General features: G+C 48.0%; 1 protein-coding gene across 1 annotated transcript in view; it reads left to right on the top strand.

Annotated features, from left to right (window-relative positions):
• The window catches only part of LOC147668285 (E3 ubiquitin-protein ligase TRIM39-like), a 198,650-nt gene that overhangs the window by 104,215 nt on the left and 72,740 nt on the right, over positions 1 to 21,695 (top strand). The window contains exon 4 of the mRNA XM_086948634.1: positions 1,875 to 1,897. Within this exon, the coding sequence (XP_086804760.1) occupies positions 1,875 to 1,897 (23 nt within the window). The remainder of the gene's footprint in view (positions 1 to 1,874; positions 1,898 to 21,695) is intronic.

The following is a 21,695-nucleotide window of genomic DNA, read 5'->3' as shown; positions in this document are numbered from 1 at the left end:
GCCTGCAGCTTGCTTCTACTACGTGGTTGTGGCTCGTGGTGGGTCTATAATCGGCTAATTGACTCGGGGTTCCACGTGATCCTCGTTTTGTTTTTATTTTCATCCCGTCCTCGTCGCCATTTGTAATGTTCCACTTTCACCCCTTAAATGACACTCTCTGACCCAGGTTGCAGGTAGGTATAATTATATTTATTTATGTCGCAAGGAGAGTGCCGGAAACACCTCCGTGATGTTAGCGGGCTCCTCGCTCTCTATCGAAAATGGCGGCTACGCTCTACGTCGTCACGTCGCTGCGTAACGACTAGAGCACAACACTACACCCCGCCCACTCATAAATTAAAAGTCTGCTGCCTACAATGTGCACCTGGTCCGCGGCTGAAATAAAAGCTCCCCGACTGGGAATATAAACCTTCTGAATGCATTTTAAGGGCCAAAGGGCAACAAATACAGGGGAGCGATGCCCTGACACCCCATAGAGAAACCACCGCTTGGTGAAATTTCACCTAGTACATTGGGACTAGAATTGTGTAATTGTTGCCCTCCCCCTCCTGTCTCATGGTTTTCCTCCCTTATACCAAGAAGCATCTCCAATGAGCTACTGCCAACATTTTACTATGGCTGCCCCTATGCCGATGAATTGCCTCAAATGTGCCAGTATTACTTATTTGGTGTCCATTATGCCAAGAATTACCTCCAGCATGCCAAAAGCAGTAGTTTCACAGGTGCCTGTCATGTTAACAATTGCCTCCAGTATGCCAGGGGTAGAATTGTTCCATGGGCCCCTGTCTAAGCCACGAATTACCTTCAGTATGTAAAGGCCAATGGCAGACTAGCAAGCATAACATCACATTCTCACTAGGACTCATTCTCACTCACATTCCATCATTAAATCTCACTTGCACTCATTTATTCTCACTCACTCTAACTCACTCTCACCCATTCTTACTCTGACTCCAACACACTTACTCATACTTACTTGCTCTAACTCCATTATTCTCACACTCACTCACTCATCCTCTCCCCTTTATTTACACACACTCACACTCAGATTCCCTCTCTTACTCACTCATGCTTTTTCAGTCATGTGCACTCTTATTGTCGCTCATTCTGACACACTCATACTCACTGGCACTCGATCTCACTTATTCTCACTCACTACCTTTTAGTGGCTCTCACTCACTACCTCTCACTGGCGCTCACTTTTACTCACACACTCTCATGCTCCCACATACAGACATACACTCACAAACACACTCTCTTTCACACAGACATACATTCATTCACCAGCACGTACAGTACCAACATTTCAAACACGTTTTTACTTAAGACATCTGCCACTGAAGTTTTCGTTCTAGATCCTGGTGCCTCATTTTTGTAATAAAGAATTGGCAGGAAACATCGACTAAGGGCGGGCAGCCTCTGTCTTCTTGGTACTCTTTTTGGTACCTCTGAGGCCATGGGTCACACAAGCAGTGCCAGGGGTCTAAAGAGGCAACCCAGGAGTCACAGCCAAGACCCCTGGAAATCCCTAAATGATGCCCATGCATGTGACCCTGTTGAGAACATCATACAATGTGTCAAGTGACTCCATTCAGAATATCAGAATGTGTTGTGTTTTGTGGCTCCATTCACAATGGCACTGCGCTATTTCATTACCGTTCCGAATATCATTGTCTGCTATGTCATGTGACCTCAGTCAGAATATCACATTCTGTGCTTAGTCATGCAATACCACAGAATGTGCTGTGTAATGTGACCCCAGTCACTGTGTTATAACCATAGATAGAAAGAAGTGTTTTATATCTAGAAAATACTGCCATAACTTTAACATCTGTGGAAACTGATTTCTCTTTGTTTGTTTCTCTGTTTTGTAGGATGTCAGGAGCACCCTAAGCAGGTAAGGCTGATTTATTATTTTCCTCTGTGTGTACGGAGAAGGTCTCAATGCTGCTGTGTGTAAATGCCACTACTGAGCTCACACAAATGGCTAGGAAACTTTCAGATCCTCATAAAATCAATTTGCATCCTCAAAATAAACCTTAAGTCCTCAGAAAATACCTTTGATTCCCCCTAAAAACGTATGTCCTTGGAAAACTCCCTTGTGTCATCAGGAAACTCTCTTACATTTTCATAAATCCCTGGGACCTGCCAGAAAACTCCTTTGAGTCTTGAAATAATTGCTACAGAAATTAGCTGCTGTCCTCACTAAACATATTCGTATCTTTAAAACTAAAGTCCTAAGAAAAGTACTCTGAACACACACAAAATGCAAGCACATTCTCAAAAAGTAACCTCAGGGTTTCCTCAATTCAGAGTTGTGCAATATCTCATTTGAAATGTCCTATCTAGAATGCGAGTCTTCAAAACGCCCCTTCAGTGCTTCCCAACATCACTGAAATTTCATTAAAGCCATATGGAGGTCTCAGTCAATAGTAAATTCCCTCCAATAAGAAGAGGTCTCGTCCAGTTCTCATAAACCTCATTGTAATCCTCAGATCTGCTCCTTGTCCTAAGAAATCTCTCTCCAGTCAGCAGTGGCTTCCCTCTAGTAATTAGCATCCTCTTGAGACTTTAGAAGCCTCATTTCAACCCTCAAACCTCTGCCCAGGTCCCTGACCACTCCTTCCAGGCACCAAATAATTCTTCAAGACCTCAGAGACTTCCTTGTGTGTCTTCTAAAGCCTCATTTCAGTCCTTTTTAGGTCAAGCCTATAGCAGCACGCTTGCGCTGCTCTGTCGAGACTTTCAGTAAGGGGCTTTCAAAAGCTGACCACACGCTCGTGTGTGTGTGGCCTATTGCTTGCGGTTACCTGCAAATTATGGTGCCCAGACACAGGCACGATAATTCAAAACATATGGCCTGGTGCTCGCTCTCGCGCGCGCGCGCCACTTGCGGGATGCTCCGTCGTCATGGCTCATTAAGCGCATTGCTCCTGGGCACCCTTACAGTGCGCGCACATGGTCTGCGCGCCGCTGCTCCCGCTAGTTTATTTTTCATGTCTCCCATCTTTCCTCTTCTTAAATGTTGGCACTTGACTTGTGCTAGGAGACTTCCTGTCGCTTTGGGCAGTGGCTATATCCTCGGCGCACACAATGCAGCTCCTCCTATGTCTCGCCCCCACAGCTTCCTCCCTGACAGAGACCCGAGCCCAGTCCCATAGCAAAGAGACACACTGAGTCCCGCACAGGGAAAACCCGCTAAACTGGCTTCTGAACGGATCACTCTTTATTCATATAGGGCTTGAAGCTTTTAGGAGTTTGGGACTCACAGCACCAGGGGTGACATTTATTTATGCATATGGAACTCACTGCTTGACTTGGATGGCTAGCATTACCCTTTGCCAGGGGGGCCGCTCCACCCCCCAATCCCTTTCCCCCCTCACTGGTGGTCTAGAGGGCTTTCTGCTGCCCTCTGAGGGAAGATTGGAGGAAAACACCTCCTATCGGCAACTTACCAGTGGGTAGGGACCAGGCCCAATGCCTCGAGGGGCCGCCCCCACCCATTTTACCAAGAGATGAGAACCTTGTAATCTAGGACAAGCGAGTAGATCACTTTTGTTTTTTCTCCTCATCAGCACACTAGAACTAGGCAAAGGTAGCTATAATGTTTTGGTATTTTACAAGGGGTACAGGGTACAACTCGTCCCTGGGTGTCAGTAAGGCATCGCTTGTACTCCTGGGCATAGTTTGGACTGCTGGCCATGGTGGCAAGTTATTTCGCATAGGCTCTCTGGGTATGGTATAAAGCCAAAATCTCAAACTTGATTTTTTAGACTTTAAAAACATTTAAACCTATTGATTTCAACACAAATTGCACCTGAAAGAAGTGATCCCTTTTTTCTCTCTGCTTGGATCACTGGGCGTCAAGAGGATACTAGCCAGAGCAACCCAAGACCGTCGAGCGATCCTCAGAAAAGCAGTCTGGGGATGTATGGAAGCACTCTTAAAATTGTATGGCCTAGCATGACAGTGGACCGGCCGGGCACACCATTGCTTCATAGAAACAGCCAAAGCAGTAGCATGTAGGGAATGCAGGGAATCTGGGATCACAACACTCACAGGACCATCACACTCTGGTTTAGGGCTACCCAATTCGGCTTGTGCCACCACCATGGTACCTCTTCAAAGGAGGAAGCAGCCCAGGGAAAGTGGCACCCAACCAAAGGGAGTGTGTTCTGCACTTAGAGCTACCTCCTTGTTACTCGATACTGGGCTGCAACAAATAACCACAGCAGGAAAGGCGGCATGTCCAACCTGCAAGACCCCGCCTCAACTATTCATCCCTGCTGGTCCCATGGGAGTAATCCCTGACCCAGGAGTGGACAGGCTATCTCCCACACTTCTCTCCCCATGGCTCTGCTGAGCGACCAAGAAACTGGCAAAAGCACCCGAAAGGGGTCAGGTGACCTCAAACGTACCGGTGGTGCCTGATGGGGAAAGAACTCAGCCATGGGACCCCGGGGCAATCTAACTGAGTGCTCGCACCAGAAAGCCAAAAGACCGGCAGCCTCAAAACATCATAGAGTGCCCCTACTGTCTCAGAAGAAACCACAAGGCTGCCCATTGCTGCCTCAAGGTATATAACGAACGGAATAGACAGTCATCAGGGTTTTCAGGGTTACCCCCCAGAACCCCTACACACAGCGCAAACCCCAGAACCCCCCCCTACAAGCAGTGAGTCTAGAGTCTCAGCACCAGCACCCACTACACACTCACTTCTGAAAACTCACCACAAGTGAATAAAGCAACATCACAACAGTAGGTACACACTCAAAATCGTTCATTTAACCACAACAGTAAGGATAACTCAAAACATGTATTTAGCAGTGACAGTAGGGATAACTTCAAAACTTCAACACCAAACAGTAGGGCTAATGTAAAACCTTTAAGTGCACACAGGATAACCTCAGGACGGCCATGCTGTATCAACAGTGAATCCACCCTAGAGCTCTTCATCAGGGTAACCACAGGAGGCCCAGGCCTCCCTCTGCTGTTGATCCCGCGAAGTAGCAGGTTGTCTTTTGTCTTAGTCCTTTCTTTGTGTTTTCTTGTTCTCTGTCTACCACAATGCCTATGTATGTTCTGACTTCTACCTGGAGGATTCCACTAGTGTCAGTTGGTGGTCTGGTCAGCTGGCGAGGTTGTGTGCTCAGCTGTGTCCTACAATAAATCTACATGTAATCAACTAGAAGTATCCTGTCATCACTTACTATACTATATACAACACAGGGCCGTTTCTAGGGGTTTTGCCGCCCTAGGCGAGAATAGAAAAATGCCTCCCCACTCTCAGCTGATGTACAGTTCTCAGTGCAGAACAGGTCACAGTGGTACTGCTATGCATGTATGCAAGAGATGTGCGTGCCTTAAACATCACCAGCTCAGCCTCTAGTGCCGGACTCTGAGCAGGCGTTCATGAGGAGTTTTATTGTTGTCAGGAGACTGAGACAGCAACAATAACTGGGGGCCTGGGCTGGGGCACGGATTGAGGGTGGCTGATACACTGTGCTACACATAAGCTATAATGCACTTTCATGAAGGTCCAGAATGCCTTTCAAGTTCTACAGCATCGTACTATGTCTGTTTATCTAGAAGTGTGTACAACAAAAGTCTGCAATATTTTCATTCAAACGTGCATAGTTTAAAGCTGTTACCAGTTATTTAATCTTAGTTTGCACAACACTGCGTTTGGCTGGATGATCAGAATGGCTTAAAAACATGAAGCTTTATTTTTTAAGCACATGCTCGCAAAAAACAGCAACATTGCATGTAAGGAAGAGAGAGAAAATTAAATAGTGAATACGCTATCATGCGGGGAAGCGAAAGGCTGCTTCACAATAGTTTAAAAGGGCATCACAATTAACACCGACCTCTGCAAACACGGCTCCACCTCACCAATTCAGCTGTTGTGATTTACAAGCCAGGGACGAGAACCTTCCGTTTTTGGACAATGGAAGCACTGAGCACACATTAATTTCTATTGCTGCAGAGTGATAAGCATCACTCTAAGGGACTTTAAAATACAAAAGTTTTCAAAATGCACGCCTCAAGCTAGGAAACCCTGGGGTCAAGTGTGCTGCTGCCTGCTATCATTAATGACTTGCCCGGATCTGTACACACCTGGAACCTGCTGCGCAGTCAAAAATCGGGTACTCCAGAGAACTCACTGGCAACTTTCATTTCCAGCGACTCCAGCAGATGAGCAGGGCAAAACCACAGGGAAAAAAGAGAGGGCCAGGGAACAGCAGCACAGCAGGATGGAGGAGCAGAGCATAACCATAAGCACTCCTGCTGCTCCTTGCTACTGCCGAATTGCAAGGCAAACTTTGTAAAAACTACCACTGCAATTACTTTCGGATAAATACAGTCTGCCGCTCACTCTGGCACTTACTGATGATCATGCAGGTGCCGCGGCCCTGTGGGCTGGGGTTAAGTCGTGCGGCCAGGGCAGGATCCCATCCACATGACCGTTCCAACTGAGAGGAACCTCGGGGCCCTGGGGCACCATCAGTTTGCATCCTTCTCACAGGAGATGATTCCCCCAGGGTCTGTCCGTGTGCTGCCTTCTGCTTATATATTCCTTCCCCTGCTCTGCCCACGATGCATGTTCACTCACACGGTGTCACTTTCAAGCGGTCTGGCGGGGCCCCCTCACCCCCTCACCCCCCTCATAGCCTGATACCCCCATGCCTTCACTCAGCCGCTAACCACACCTTGTTTCCTCGTCTGATTTCTGCTCTGAGGACCACTTTTAACCTCTATCTACCCATTGAGTAATAAATGTGCCCGAGTTTCGAGACGTTGTGCGGTGGGCTTAAAAATGAATCATATCTTGTCTTTTATTCACAGGTAAGTTGAGTCAGTGGGGAGAGCTGGGCCTGTTTCTCAAACTTCTACGTAATTCTACATGAGAACGGCGAGTGACAAGACGTTTTTTTATTTTCCGACGGCTCTTCCTTCATATGCATATTTTCCATGTGTAACAAATACAGAAATACAACTCATATCAAGCAGATTGAAATGGCATTAGCTCCTAAAAAAGCTGCTCTGATCCCAGGCAGGGAGTTCGTTGATTGAGTCCCAGGATACCAGGCCTTATAATATATGACTAATGCATTCAGTGCTGTGAAGCATCACCACAGTGAAATGCGCTAGACTAACATCCTGGGGCCCTGATGCGTGGTACTTGTCAGGACTGTTTGTCGCCCTCCCCCTTTTGCCGCCCTAGGCGACCGCCTAGTCTTGCCTAATGGCAGAAGCGGCCCTGCGAAGTAGGCCAGCTGACTGCACCCATGGGGGAAGATAGTTAATGTTAATGTTAAAGTATTTGTAGAGCGCATGGCTGGCCCAGCAACGTGGCTTCCTAGCGCTAAGATGAGAACCAAGAGAGACAACAGAAAGTAAAAAAAAAAGATTTGGTTGAATAGCCATGTCTTCACCAGCCTTCTAAAGGTGAGATGGTCAGGGGTGCTGTGAATGTGAATAGGGAGGGTGTTCGACGCGGGTAGCGTGGTGCAGAGCGGGCGGGCCAAACTCCAGAGGAAATGTGTAAAGCATCCGCGCAGCACACACAGGCGACACACAAGACACACTACAAAAAGAGACTACACCAGTTTAGGTGAAAAAAACAGCATATGTATTATGTGAGACAGCAATACACCAGGGGACTATTTACAGAGCAGAGCCAATCGGGCCACTGCCAGAATTATCACGCAGTACAACTAGGATAAAGGTAGGTGCAAGGAATAAATGTAGAGTCCATCAGCTGTAGCCTTAGGGGAAACACATTATCAGCACGACTGTAACAACATTAGCACCACAGTATTATCATAAGGCCTAACCTGTGGCATAAATCACATTAGCATGATGGATTAGGCAGGAACATATCATTAGCATCAATAATGAACGTAGAGCATCCCGTACCTACTGGTGAATAACGGAGCTCAGCTCAGCACAGAAGCATGAATTCTGTTAGCATAAACCCGGCATAACAGAAGGCATGAACATAAAGTATCATCATATGCATCAACCTGTGGCCATAAGAGCATTAGGCATAGAACGAAAACATGACCTTAGCATGAGACATTATCATGAGGCATCAAACAGGCCAAACCACACCTCATGTGCAACAATCAGCATAAACCCCCATTAGCAGCATAAGGCATAACTTTAGGTAGAACTGCATGAGGCATAGAAACAAACAGTATACAGACAGGAACATATGCATCAGTCATGAACCGGGGGCGCAAAAGCATATTATGCACAATAAACCCATCAGTGTAAGGGCATTACATTCGGCAGGAAGGCAACCTCATTCCTGTGAGGCATGCACTCACTAGGCATAAATCATTAGCCATGCAAGCATAGATGGAAGCCTCAACATACGTACCTGGGGCATTTCATTAGGCAATAATGCCTTAGGCATGAACTCGCCAATGCACACATTAGGGAAAGCAACAACACATTTGCAGTAAATAACAATAGCAGAGGGCGCACCCTCATTTCGAATAAACATGCCCAATCGTGGCCCCTGCCCCTGCCACTGTCCAGCGGGACGGTTATGTACCAGTAAAGTTAGTTCTGGGCCCAGTGGAGCCCCCTTTGGGCTCAGGGATTAAAAAAAGCCCTCACGTCACACTAACGAAGGGACCCTGGGGCCCGCTCCGGGACTCGATGCAAATTTGCCCCACGTTGCGGTGTTGCCACAACCCTTGCAGCTGCCCCCTGTCCAGTGGGGGCAGCTGGAGGAACAAGGTGGCTCAATGGTTAGAGCGGCAGACCCTGATGCAGAGGTCTAGCCCGGGACCAGGGTTCAATTCCCCGCCTCGGCGGGTCTTGGGCTCAAAAATTCCACGGACCTGATAATTCTCGCCTCGGTGCCTATTCCAATCATGGAGTCCCACTCTGCAACTCTGGGCAATAGCTTGCTTAATCACCACAACGGCCCCCACAACGCTAAGGATGCCTGGCCCCCACCTTGGGGGTGCCCAGGAGGGACGCCTCACAGGGAAAGCCTGGATGGGTTCCACAGCGGTATTCGTACAAGCGCCTTGAGACCCTTGCGGGTGAGTAGTGCTCTATACAAGTATCAATTTACATTACATTACATTACACCCACTGTGTCTCCTGGGAAGGACCAACAGGGGCAGGCACCGACACTGTGCCCCGTTACCCCCTCCACCAACAGTTCCCCAATGCCCCACTCACCGGGCTCTTGGGGCAGGATTCGGCCGTCTCCTCGGGTCAGGACTCCTGGTCAGCTGATGGGCTGTCCGCCGGCTCCCTTGACCAACTCCTGGGCACAGGCACTCCGAGAATGGCCACGCGGGGCTACGCTCAGCCCATGGGAGCCCCGCTCTCCCTCAGGCGCACCGGGCCCTCTAAGGGCAGCGGGGATAGCACGACCATGTGCCTCAGGCCCCCATGGACTGCAGACACGCACTCTGCTGCGGCCGCGGGGCTCTCCCTTCCACCTGGGAGCCCCGCGAGTCACTCACCAGGATCTTCCTCACCCGCAGAGGTGGGGTAGGCTCCCGTCCTCAGGTCTGCTGGCACTTGCCCCGGTCCTGCTCTCAACTTGCGGGCAATCTTCTGGTTCTGCTCCGGGGCCCCTCCAGTCACCGGCAATCTTCTCACTGCTCTGTCTGGCGCGGAGTGGGCTCCTGCCTGGATACTCTTTCCGGCTTCCTCCTTCTGGTCGGCGGGCCACGCCCCCAACCAGACGCACTTCAGCCTGGCTCCGGATCGCTGCGAGCAGAGCAGCAGCCCGGGGTTTCCTCGGCACCCGAGTGGCGGCGGGGATGTCTGCGATTCTGAAGTGCGGGGTGGGCTCCCGCCTTCAGCTTAAAATATGCAAGTCTTCTTGTGGCGGCTCAGCCGCAGCGGTGATCTTTTCGGCATACTTGGCATGCGGGGTAGGCTCCCGCTAATTTCATAAGCACCAATGCGGGGTGGGCACCCGCCTCCTTTATAATCCCACAATTGCGGAGAACGCTACAATCACGTGGGGTGGCACCTGCTTAGTTTTAACTGGAGACCAAAGCAGCGGGCTCCCATGCTCAAAAACAGCACAAATGCAGCAATGTAGCGCTTGTGGGACAGCGCTTTACCTTGTGGTTCCTCACCAGCAACAGCACTCACAGGGCCACAGTGCATCACAGTCCCAGCACTGGGGAGAGATTTCAAGTGTTAGGCACTCAGGGCTCCTCTCTCCTCACTGGTCATTTGCATCTAGCACTTGGACAGTACAGCGCTAGAGTGTAGGCAGGGAGGTACAGGCAATCCACATGCAGCGCTCACGAGGCGCTAGGTCCCACCAGCAGCCTCAGGGACAAATGATAGCGCTCCTCAACTTGTGGTAGTCCAGGCCAGTCCACTGTATAGCGCTTTTCTTCTGGTCATCAAGCGAATAGTCCCACTAGGTGCTAGGGTGCAGGCAGGGCACCGAAGTAGCACTCACCAGGCACTAGGTAGGAGAGCAGTGGGGCACTACTCGGCAAGATCAGCGATCAGTGGGCACTCATCAGTATAGGGCCGCAGTTCCTGGGAACAATCATCCCCCTTAACGTGGCACTCCTCCTGGTACAGCAGTCTATACTCCAGCAGCGGGCTCTCGCTGGCCCTGTGGACAGCAGAGGGGTTACAGTTGGGCACAGGGGCCAGCACACAGGCCCATGTGGCGGTACCCCCTGGCAGTAGGCCCCCTCTCATTCAAGTCCAAGCTCTGACTGAGCACATGGTGGCACAGCCCCCCTATTTATACGCCCCTCACCCCACCTACCAGACAGTGCCAGAAGCTTCGAGAAGCATCTGGGGAAACCGGTCCTGACTGGCTCAGGGGGAGAGGTAGAGCACCCTGGGTGCCAGGCTTCCCTCCAAAAGCTGGGAAGACTGGGAAACGAACAACTAGACTGGTAACCCACCTCAGTCACGCGGCACCACACGCAGCCGTGGCATCCATTTTAAAAGTGACATTTTACCAAGGTGCATCCTTACAATGGGGGAAGTGCAGGTGCGTACACCATTGCGTCACATTTAACATTTGTATTTCACATTCATCAACATGACATGTTTAAATAGGGTAAATCAGTCTGCACGTGCGTGGCATCTTACACCACACATGGCCTCTACATTCCTCTACCATTTATTTATTTATTCAAAGTTTTATATAGCGCGAACAAGATCTTTGCAGATATCAGAGCGCTTTACAATAACAGAGGGTAGGGGCAACAAGGGGGTGATTAAACAAACTCTTGAAAACAATATAATAGTCGGTAGTAAGTGAGTTGCAAAGTAGGAAAGCAATCAAGTAAGAGTATAACACCAATAAACAATCAGGAAACCAATAATACAGAAGCCGTGCAATGTCTTTGACCCAGTAACAATACAGTTCAGGTGAACTTAGCCATAAGGATGGCCTTTAAGCATGAGCGAATTTTGCGAATTCGCAATTCGCAAATTTTGCGAATTCGCAATCCGCAAAATCCGCGAATTCGCGGATTTTGCGGATTTAGTGGGTAATGGCCGGGCGGGAAAACGGTGCACATCGCTAGTGTGAGGGGCAGGGCCAAACGGGCGAGGCTTATATGCGAGTTCACATGCCTCTTGTGTGTATAAAAGGACAGGCAGGGATCAGAGAAGCTCGTGGTCACAGGAACTGCACAGGGATTGAGCTTGTGAAAGTCAATATGCAAAGGCCTCCATCAAGCATCAGCTATTTTCCGACAATAGATATGGGGAGAGCGCACACCTACCCAGCCTCGACAAAACACACATTTTTGGGGTGCTGATTAACTTTGCCATCACACCAAAGAGCGCCGGGGTCCCTCGAGTGACCTGTCCATCAAGTGGGTAAAGGGCGCGAAGACGGTGCACACACCACTAGTGTGCGGGGAGGGGCCAAACGGATGGGGCTTAAATGCAAGTCCACATGCCTCTTGTGTGTATAAAAGGACAGGCACGTATCAGAGAAGCTCGTGGTCACAGGAACTGCACAGGGATTGAGCTCGTGAAAGTCAATATGCAAGGGCCTCCATCAAGCATCATAGCTATTTTCCGACGATAGATATGGGGAGAGCGCACACCTAACCAGCCTCGACAAAACACACATTTTTGGGGGTGCTGATTAACTTTGCCATCACACCAAAGAGCGCACGGATCAGAGAAGCTCGTGGTTTCAGGAACTGCACCGGGATTGAGCTCGTGAAAGTCAATTATGCAAAGGCCTCCCTCCATCAAGCATCAAAGCTAATTTTCGACGATAGATATGGGGAGTCACACATCATCCTGTAACTATTTTACGATGGCGCCGGCAAGCTGCCAGCGCCATCCTAAAATAGTTACTAAGTTAGCTTCAACAGGAAGCCCTAATAGATAAAATAAAGCAGGTGCTCGAGCACCTGCTTTATTTTATCTATTAGAGCTTCCTGTTGAAGCTAACTTAGTAACTATTTTAGGATGGCGCTGGCAGCTTGCCGGCGCCATCGTAAAATAGTTACAACAGGCCAGGCAGGCTTAAACTTTTGCCCCCGGATCCGCCGCTCGTGGATTTGCGAATTCTCGGTAAATTCGCGGGAGTTCGCGGATCGCGAATTTACCAAAAATTTTCAAAATCTGCGAGCAGAACGGATTTACCGCTCATGCTTAATGGCTTTTACCTCTTTCTTAAAAAATGCAGTGGATGAGATAAGCCTGGTTTCAGGCGGGAGTGCATTCCAGATCCTGGGTGCCATTCCTGAGAAGGAGCGTTTGTATGTTTTTTCCTTCCGGAATCGTCGAGGTTTCAGGAGGAGGTTTTTTGTGCTTCTATTGGATCTCGAGCCTCCTGATATAGTCAGCTTTTGAGTGAGGTAGTTGGGTGACTTGTGGTGTACGGCCGAGAGTGTCATACAGGCAATTTTCAGCTGTACTCTGGCTTCAAAAGGCAGCCAGTTCAGGGTTTTTAAGTAAGGGGATATATGCGAGTGTTTTCTTGAGCCAGTGATGAGTCTCGCTGCAGCGTTCAGGGAGGCTCTTAGGGGTGCCGTTGTTGATTGGGGGAGCCCGCTGAGAGCCACAATTCCGTAGTCTATGCGAGGGATGACTAGGGCTTGTACAGCAGTTTGGAAGTCCTTGGGTGGGAGAAAGGGTTTGAGTTTCCTCAAAGTGTTGATTTGGAAATTAGCTCCTTTAGTTGCTTTGTTAATGTGCTGCTGCATGTTGAGATTGGAGTCAAGTGTGATGCCTAGGGATTTCGCGGAGTCCACGATGGTGGGGTGGACATTGAGTGTGGTTAGATGATTGAGCCAGGTTTGGGTGATGGCGTTTTTCGCAGGAGGTGAGATCAGAAGGAATTCAGTTTTCAGAGCATGATCGATGTGTTTTGTCAGTTGAAGTTGTACGCATTTTTCTAGCAGTTTGGCCAAGGTGGGGATATTGGTGATAGGGCGGTAATTGTTTAGGTCGGCCGGGTCAGCTGTAGGTTTCTTGAGTATAGGCGTGACTTGCCCTACCTTGAGGGAGTCTGGGATGAGTCCTTGTTGAAGGGAACCGTTAATGATTTTAGTCCAGAGTGGGAGGAGCAGGGGGTGAAGTCTTTTACAGCATTAGCAGGTAGGGGGGTCTGTCTGTGAGGTGATTAGAGGGCTTCAAGGTGCCGAGCAGTTTGTGAATTGTTTCTTCAGAGTAAGTGTCGAAGGACGTCCATGACGCGTTGTTTTTAGGTTGAGTGTTCGTTATGCTGATGGGGCTGGAGTATCGGCTTACATCATTGAGGAGATCACTTCTTATATTGGCGGTCTTTAGCTTAAAGAAAGCAGAAAAGTCTTCACAGCTTGGAATATCACTTGTTGTGCTGTTTGATTGTAGAGGTTGCATCTTGGTTTGGGTTTTGACTAGCTCAAACAGTTTTCTTGGTCGGTTTTTTGCTTGGTCCAGCTGTTGGCTAAAGAAGTCTGATTTTGAGCGCTTGATTTTCCTAAAGTAGGCATTTCTCTTATTCTTAAGCATTTTAAGGTGCAGTGCTGAAGGGTCAGATCTCCAGTTGCACTCTGCCATTCGCATAGCACGCCTGTCTTCATTGAGTCTACCATCATACCACGGGTTCGAGTTCTTGGTGGAGACTCTCTTCAGTTGCAGGGGGCGGCTTCATTGATTATTGAGGTCATAGAGTCGAGGTAGAGGTCGGTCAGAGAATGAACATCAGAGACGCCCGTAGGGGGAAGGAGGAGACTGCGGGTGTGGGAAGGCAAGGAGTTGGGGTTAAGATTCTTCATGTCCCTTTTCTAGATCTTGGTTTTGGTGGGTTGAGCCGGGTTGAGTTTGACCTTTTCGGTGATGAAGAATGTGATAATGTGGTGGTCTGACCAGTCACAGGGTTGGATTACCTCCAGATGGGTAGAGTCCTCTTTGGCGATGATAAGGTCGAGGATAGAGCCTTTGTCGTGTGTAGGACTGTTGCAGATTTGGGTGAGGTCAAGCGCGTTAAGGAAAGCTTTGAGACTATTCACCACAGCGTCTTTCTGGTCGTTCCAGTGGAGGTTGAAGTCACCCAGGTAGATTTGAGTGATCTGTCGCCCGGCGTTGGATGTTATCGTGTCCATGAGTTGTTGGGAGAAGGTGAGGTTGTCCCCGGGTGGGTGGTAGAGGACATGCAGGGAGCATACGGGTTTGCCCTCGCTGGTAATATCAAGGCAGATGAGTTCACAGGAGGTAAGGGAGGGGGAGGTGGCTTTAGTAACAGCGAGGTTGCTCCTAAAAATCCATGCGATACCCCCGCCCGTCTTGCCAGTTCTGTCGAGTCTAATGATGTGATAGTTGGGGGGGACAAGTATGTCCATTATAGGTGTAGAGGCTTCAGTTAGCCACGTTTCAGTCAGAATGGCTAGGTCAAGGTCCATTGTTAAGATGAGATCCGCGATGCCGGAGGAATGTCTCGGGGCCGATCTGCAGTTGAGAAGGAGACATTTGAGTCTGGGGGTGAGAAGGGTGGTCGCGTGTTCTAGAGAGAGGGGGACTTTTCTGAGATTATTGGGGACGGAGCTTCTGTTGCTCAGTGTGGGGGGCCTAAGGGGTTTTGTGAGAATCGTGGGTATGGGAAGGTGTGTGGTGGTTGAGTGTTTTGTGGGACCTGGGCCATATGAGCGGAGGAGAGTGTGAGTCTGGGGGTGAGAAGGGTGGTCGAGTGTTCTAGAGAGAGGGGGACTTTTCTGAGATTATTGGGGACGGAGCTTCTGTTGCTCAGTGTGGGGGGCCTAAGGGGATTTGTGAGAATCGTGGGTATGGGAAGGTGTGTGGTGGTTGAGTGTTTTGTGGGACCTGGGCCATATGAGCGGAGGAGAGTGTAAAGCACACTCTCTGTTCAAGGGGGAGCAAGTGAAGTCGGCAAAGGAGATAAGAGATATGACAGTGTTTAGGGAGGGCAAAGATTGCGCGAGCAGCTGCGTTCTGAACAAGCTGCAACCTTTTTAAAAGGGATTTGTTGGCTCCCAAGAGAAGCATATTACAATAATCTAGTCCAGCAAGGACAGAAGATTGACTGATCAGTTGATGAGTCTTGTAGTCAAAGAGACCCAGTATAGGTTTGAGGCCTTGCAGAAGTCCAGAGCATTTCAGTGCCATTGATTTGGCATGGGACTCGAAAGTGAGATCGCTGTCCATCATCATGCCGTGGTTTTTTACCACCGGTTATGGGGTGGGCGGCTCAGAGAGCAGGAGGCCACCATTCATTGCCCCAGTAATGGTGATTTCTGCCTACCAGAAGGATCTCGGATTTGGACGAGTTGAGCTGCAGATCAAATCCTGTCTAAATTTCAAAGAATCTTGGCTGGAGTTATTGGAGAAGGCAAACACCAGCTGGGTGTCATCTGCGTATGACACCAGGGAGATGCACCGGATTTTGGTCAGCAGCGCCAACGGCCTCACACAAACATTGAATGGAGTAGGACTTAATGCTGAACCCTGGGGCACCCCACAGTGCAATGAATGAGTGCAAGAGTGGAAAGGGGGGGGGGGGCGAAACTTGGAAGGTCCGATCCTCCAGGAAAGAAGCGAACTAAGAGAGGGCCGAGCCCTTGACACCGATCTCCTTCAGCCGTAGGAGCAGGATCTCATGGGAAACCGTGTCAAAGGCCTCACTCAGATCCAGCAAGGTTGTTCCGTGACTGCCAGCAGAGCAGACTCAGTACTGTGCCGAGGCCGGAATCCATTTTGAGGAATGTCAAGTATAGAATTATGTTCCAGATAGCACGCTAGGAGAGAATTGACATAAGATTCCAAGATTTTGGGCAGAAATGGAAGCAGCGAGATGAGACTGTAGTTTTCTGGCATTGAAATATCTAATGACTTTTTTTAAATACGGGTACCACCTTGGCATGCTTCCATGGCTTAGAGCCCACCGCCGAGGAAAGTGACAGATTTATTAACTCCAGGCACTCAGGCAAGAGACATTGCTGATATTTCCGGACGGTATCCGGGGGAAGCACTGCAAGCGTATGGGACTCGTATCTAGCCAACATGCGCTGATCTGTGTCTCGAGGGATAACCCCCATGTGGAAGCTACTGTAGGTGCGTTCTACCTTCTTCTTAGAAAATTCGACCAGTGACTCACATAGCAGATTCGAAGATATGGTTTTGCCAGTAGTGACAGAGGGCTTTACAAGGTATTTTAAAACAGAGAAAATAGTTTTAGTCAGGTTGTTACTAAAGGTTATCTGGGTGGTATAGTGTGCGCCCTGATCTTGCAGACCAATTAATGGTAGGTCTTAATCGCATCCCTGTACACTATCTTGGCAAGCGGGTCATAGGATCTCCTCCAGGTGCGCTCTATAAGACCTTGCAATTTTTCCTAGCTAGGGTGAAAGGCTCATTGAACCAGCCGTAGACCTGTGCGCTTTCAGAGTAAGTGTGTTTACGTGGAATATGAGTCCAGGGCTTGGATAATCCACCTCTGGAAGTAGCGCATTGCCTTGTCCATATTAGCAGACCTCTCTGGATGCTGGGTGCTTAAGGCGACCAAAAAGGCAACCTGATCCAGTTTGTGCCATGGGCGCTTGAGTGAAGGAACGCGGTGAGGCTGTAGTCTAGGGCCCGCTAGTGACAGCCGCATCTGGATAAGAAAGTGATCTGTCCAGGTCATAGGGAGGGGTGGCAACACCTCCAAAGACTGAAGATTGGAAACTATTGTGTCCAGAAGGTGGCTGGCTATGTAGGTGGCGCCAGGGACCAATTGGACAAACTGGCATGCTGCTTTATCACCCATGAAGTTTTACAGCAAACAGATGATGGACGGAATGCCGACAAATCAAACATTCTCTCCCAGTGAAAAGATCTGGGTTAAATACATTGTTCTTTTGCCCACTACGCCACCCCAGTTTGGACCCTTCCATATGCAAATCAGTCTGACCCTGTGCCCCATGGGAACAGTCCAGACCGAACTGTCAGGCTATGTCCTCCCTGGACCGGAAACAAGCATCCTGGGACTGGTTCCAGGGTATGTCACCCTTCTTCAGCCAGGCTAGCTTGAATCTAGTGGCACAGTGAGCAAGGGACCCACGTCGGGGCATACCCATCCCTCTTAGGGCGAAAAGTGTTACAGCAAACAGATGATGGACGGAAGGCCGACAAATCAAACCTTCTCCCCCAGTCAAAAGATTTGGGTTAAATCCATCGTTCTTTTGCCCACTACGCCACCCCAGTTTGGACCCAGCCATATGCAAATCAATCTTCCTCCTGTGCCCCATGGGAACAGTCCAGACCGAACTTTTGCATGGCAGACAAGAGTGAGTGTGTTTTGTCCGACCCTGTGCATATATGCACCACCAGTGTCTCAAATTTAATAGTGAAATACATGTCAACAAACATAAGTTCTTCATGTCTTTTGAGTTGACATCCACAGCCATTTTAAGATCATCCAGCAATGCAAGGAGAACACTTCTGGTGTTTCTCTTTGTGTAAAATGTGTCATCTAAGGCGGTGTTAGATTCTAGAAAAGTGCACAATTGCTTTGCCACATCGGACTCACTAATTTTGGCAGCTGCCACTAAATGAGACGCAGAACGTAACTTAAAAGTATTAAGAGAATTAGCCCGGGTTTTTCAAAAAAGAGGGAGAGAGGTTTCTATTTTTTATTCCAGCTTTGCTTCAGACTCAGTTGCACTTCCATAAGCACCACAGACTCTGCTGCTGCGCTTAAGATTGTTTGACTCGTCAGTGAATAAAAGAGAGGGTGGGATTGAACTAGGGAGAGGGGACAGATCTGGAGCTTGATCTTTTATCAAAAACAGGGATTCATCAATTGAGAAATGATGTGATCTGAGAACAATAGGTCATAGAACATGTGTCAGGATCATTGAATTGAGGTTTTACATGGAAAGAGACTTGGAGGGTAAAGGGCAGTCCAGAGAAGAATAGATTACTGTAAACTCTGCTTGATGTTTATAGACATTCTGCGATCTCATGAGTCCTGGCTCTGTTTTACCTAACGTGTACTCTCATGCCCTTTTCTTTGTTGCACCCTCCTCTAGCCCTTGAAGCCTGGCTATGCTCTCCCCTCCTGTGGTGTTGTAAGGCCTGGCTGTTGTCTTACAGTTCTCGCACCATCGTACTCCTCCTGTTGTTTCTTGAGACCTGCTCTGCTGTTCTTTCCTGTGATCACACGTCCTGTCTTGGTTATACTCCCCTGTAGCTCTCACTCTATTGTAGTTGCAATAAATTGGGTTATTAGTTGATGGGTTGAGAGCCCCACTCAAGCAACAAACACAATCCTTGTCAGGGTGAACCACAAAAATCACTGAATTAATCAGTGCTTAACCCTCTGGTAGCTCGGCAAGAAAGCATTCAGGCTCCACTTATAGGCAGCGTTTAAAGTATTTATGTAGCACAGAAACAGTAATAAAATGATAACACAACACTAATAAAATCCCAAAGCAATTAAAAAAATAGAGTACATTTTAATAAATAAAATGATACTAAACCAACATAAATCCAATAAATAGAACTGAAGTTAGGAATCATTAAAGTTGTTAGTAGAAATAGTGCCACGAAAAACAAAACGCTAATTTCAGTTATCTGTTCACAAGGGACTGGGGTAAAGTTACAAGTTCAAGACAACAGCAATGGAGTGAGGATTGGACACAGGTACCAAGGAAGTCCCACTAGAAAGTTACTTTCTCAAGTCCTCGCAACGAGCACTGTTCTTGTTGGCAGGGGCCTCTCATTTGTGGTCCTCGTGAATGTTCGTTGTCGTAACGAAGATCAAGCCCCACTGGACCTTTGCGTTGGCGGTCCATTCGCAGCTCAAAGAAATGACTTTGCAGCCAAGAGGAGCCCAAAACATCTGTTTCTTCACCTTTTCTGCAGGAGGCGCTTCCACTGATGCAGCCAGTGGTCCAGGACCTGAGGTCACCTGTTGTGAATCAGGACTCACTTCAGACATAGGCCAACAGGATGCTCGAGCAGACTCAGGCAGGTCAAGTTGGTTCTGGTCAGCAGGGCAATTGCAGGGAGGTCTCTAGAAGCTTGTGGTGTCGCTGAAGCTCACACAAGAGGTCAGCCGACTAACCCTTGGAGTCACTCTGGGTAGCCTGTGATCCAGACAAGCAGGTCCAGTTCTTCTTCCTCGGACTTCAGGGCAGTCCTTCCAGCAGCAAGGCAGTCCTTCTGAATCTTCCACACAACCAAGAGTGTTCTGATGGTATGTTCTGAAGATGCCCGCTTTCTATGGTTACATTCCCCAAAACTGGTTCTGGTCAGTTCTTCACCATCCCCTGGTCTTGTCTCCAAACTGACCAGGGTTACAAAGGCAAGGCCAGGCCTGATTTCAGGTTCCTTTTAATATAAGGCATAGAAACAATGACACTCCTCCCAAACCATAATATAGTTCCTTCTGAAATCCATCCGGAGAGTAGGGAGGGCCACACTAATGGCAGTGGCATGCTATAGAAATGCCAGATAATAGATAACATAACATGTCAATCTCGAAGGCTCCGTTTTTGTTTACCTTTCTCTTCCTGCTTAAATTCCAATTGTCTTCAAGGCAAGTGTAACATCACCCAGTTATGATTTTTATCAAGCAGCCCTTTGCATTCGTCCACTTTTTATTTATTTTTTCCTGTAATGATTTAGTAGTGAGTTTAGGCTCATACTGTGGAATAAAGTCGCCCTGTAAAATGATGTTGGTTAATATTATTCAATGCGTGACTTAAGGTGCATCACTCAAGCTAGGCTACTTGCTAGCTGTCACTATACAACGCACGTTTTATAATTGCAATTACTTCTATACCTTACATATATTCTTCCTATCTGCTCTCATCATAAAATTACAAGTTCTATGATCACAAATGTGAAAACTAACTAAAAGTGATAATTTATTTGTTTTGTGGGTATTAACATTGGCGTAGCAAAAGTGCTTTGGGTCCTAATGTATGCAATCAAAGTTCCCCCCTTTCCCCCGGCTTTTAGTTTAAAAAAATAAAACACAACTAATACGGATGCAGCGGGCTCCTTGTGCCACTGTGCCTCACCCACCTTCAACAGCTACGCCCCTGGTTATTTGTATGTTAACTCACTGCGTGCAGTTTTCTAGCAGAACAAATTGGATCCATTCTTGCATAATAATGCATGTTGCTTACAGCAGCGGTATGATGCTTTTCGACCGTAACTAGGTTCTTGTTCCATAAACATTATTTTACAAAGAAGTTACCAGAATAATTGCATTAGGAAAGAGGGCTAGAGCGGCCGACTTTGAAGCTGGGGAACCAGGATCTAGTCTGGCGGGAGACTCAAACAACCTGTGATTCTGGGAAAATCACTTAATATCCCCGTGCCTAAGAAAACAAAATACAACCAACCCGCCTGCACAGCGATGAAGCCTTTCTGAGCTCAATCTGTGGATTATTTTTCCAGGTCGAAATGTCAGTTTAAAACACAGTGGAAGGCCTGAGCCATGTTTTAAAAGGCTCCTTTAGTTAGTGGCATGCGAGTGCTGCTTCCCACTAGGAGCATTTCATGTACAGGCCCTGGGTAGTGATAGTACCATTTACTAGGGACTTACAAATTATTTAAATGTACCAATCAGGTGTAAACCAATGTTACCATATTTTCGAGTGTGAATCAGTGGGAGCTGGGGGTCTCTGATTGCACAATCCGTGTAGATGAAAGTCCAATGAATTGCATTCTATTTTTTACCTATTAACGATAATCAGATGGATGCAGTTTAGGTGTAGCATAACCCCAGCCTGGGATTGAATAAAGGGTTTTGGATGCACATCCTCCTCACGTTGTGACTTCCAGTGCACAGTGGTGGGTCTTATTTAACACATCTCTTTCTACATAACTATATACACAAAGAAGGAGTCCAGACAGTAATCTTATCTATCATTAATAAAAATGAATGCCTATGTTGATCCTATGGATCCCCCATAGGATAAATGTACAGATAGATCCTATGGATGCGACAAACATGTTCAGCCAAAGACGAAAGGAAGAATCCTAAGAATTAACAGTGCCTCAAGGTTACAACCTATAGTGACATGACATCTCCTCTACAGAGACAGTGTAGTGCGCTAATCCCATTAAAAGTTCTAGATCAGGAAAGGCAGGGTTTACAGTGACAGTGATGGTGTGTTTATTGGTCCAAGGTTCTAGAGCACCAATGAAAGGGTTTAAAGTTATAGGTATTGCTTGCTAATTTCACCAAAGTTCTAGAACGGTGATGATGTTTA

This window comes from Lissotriton vulgaris, unplaced genomic scaffold, assembly GCF_964263255.1.
Source record: "Lissotriton vulgaris unplaced genomic scaffold, aLisVul1.2 SCAFFOLD_328, whole genome shotgun sequence".
In the NCBI taxonomy this organism is placed as follows: Eukaryota; Metazoa; Chordata; class Amphibia; order Caudata; family Salamandridae; genus Lissotriton; species Lissotriton vulgaris.
This window is presented reverse-complemented; position numbering and strand designations above follow the sequence as displayed.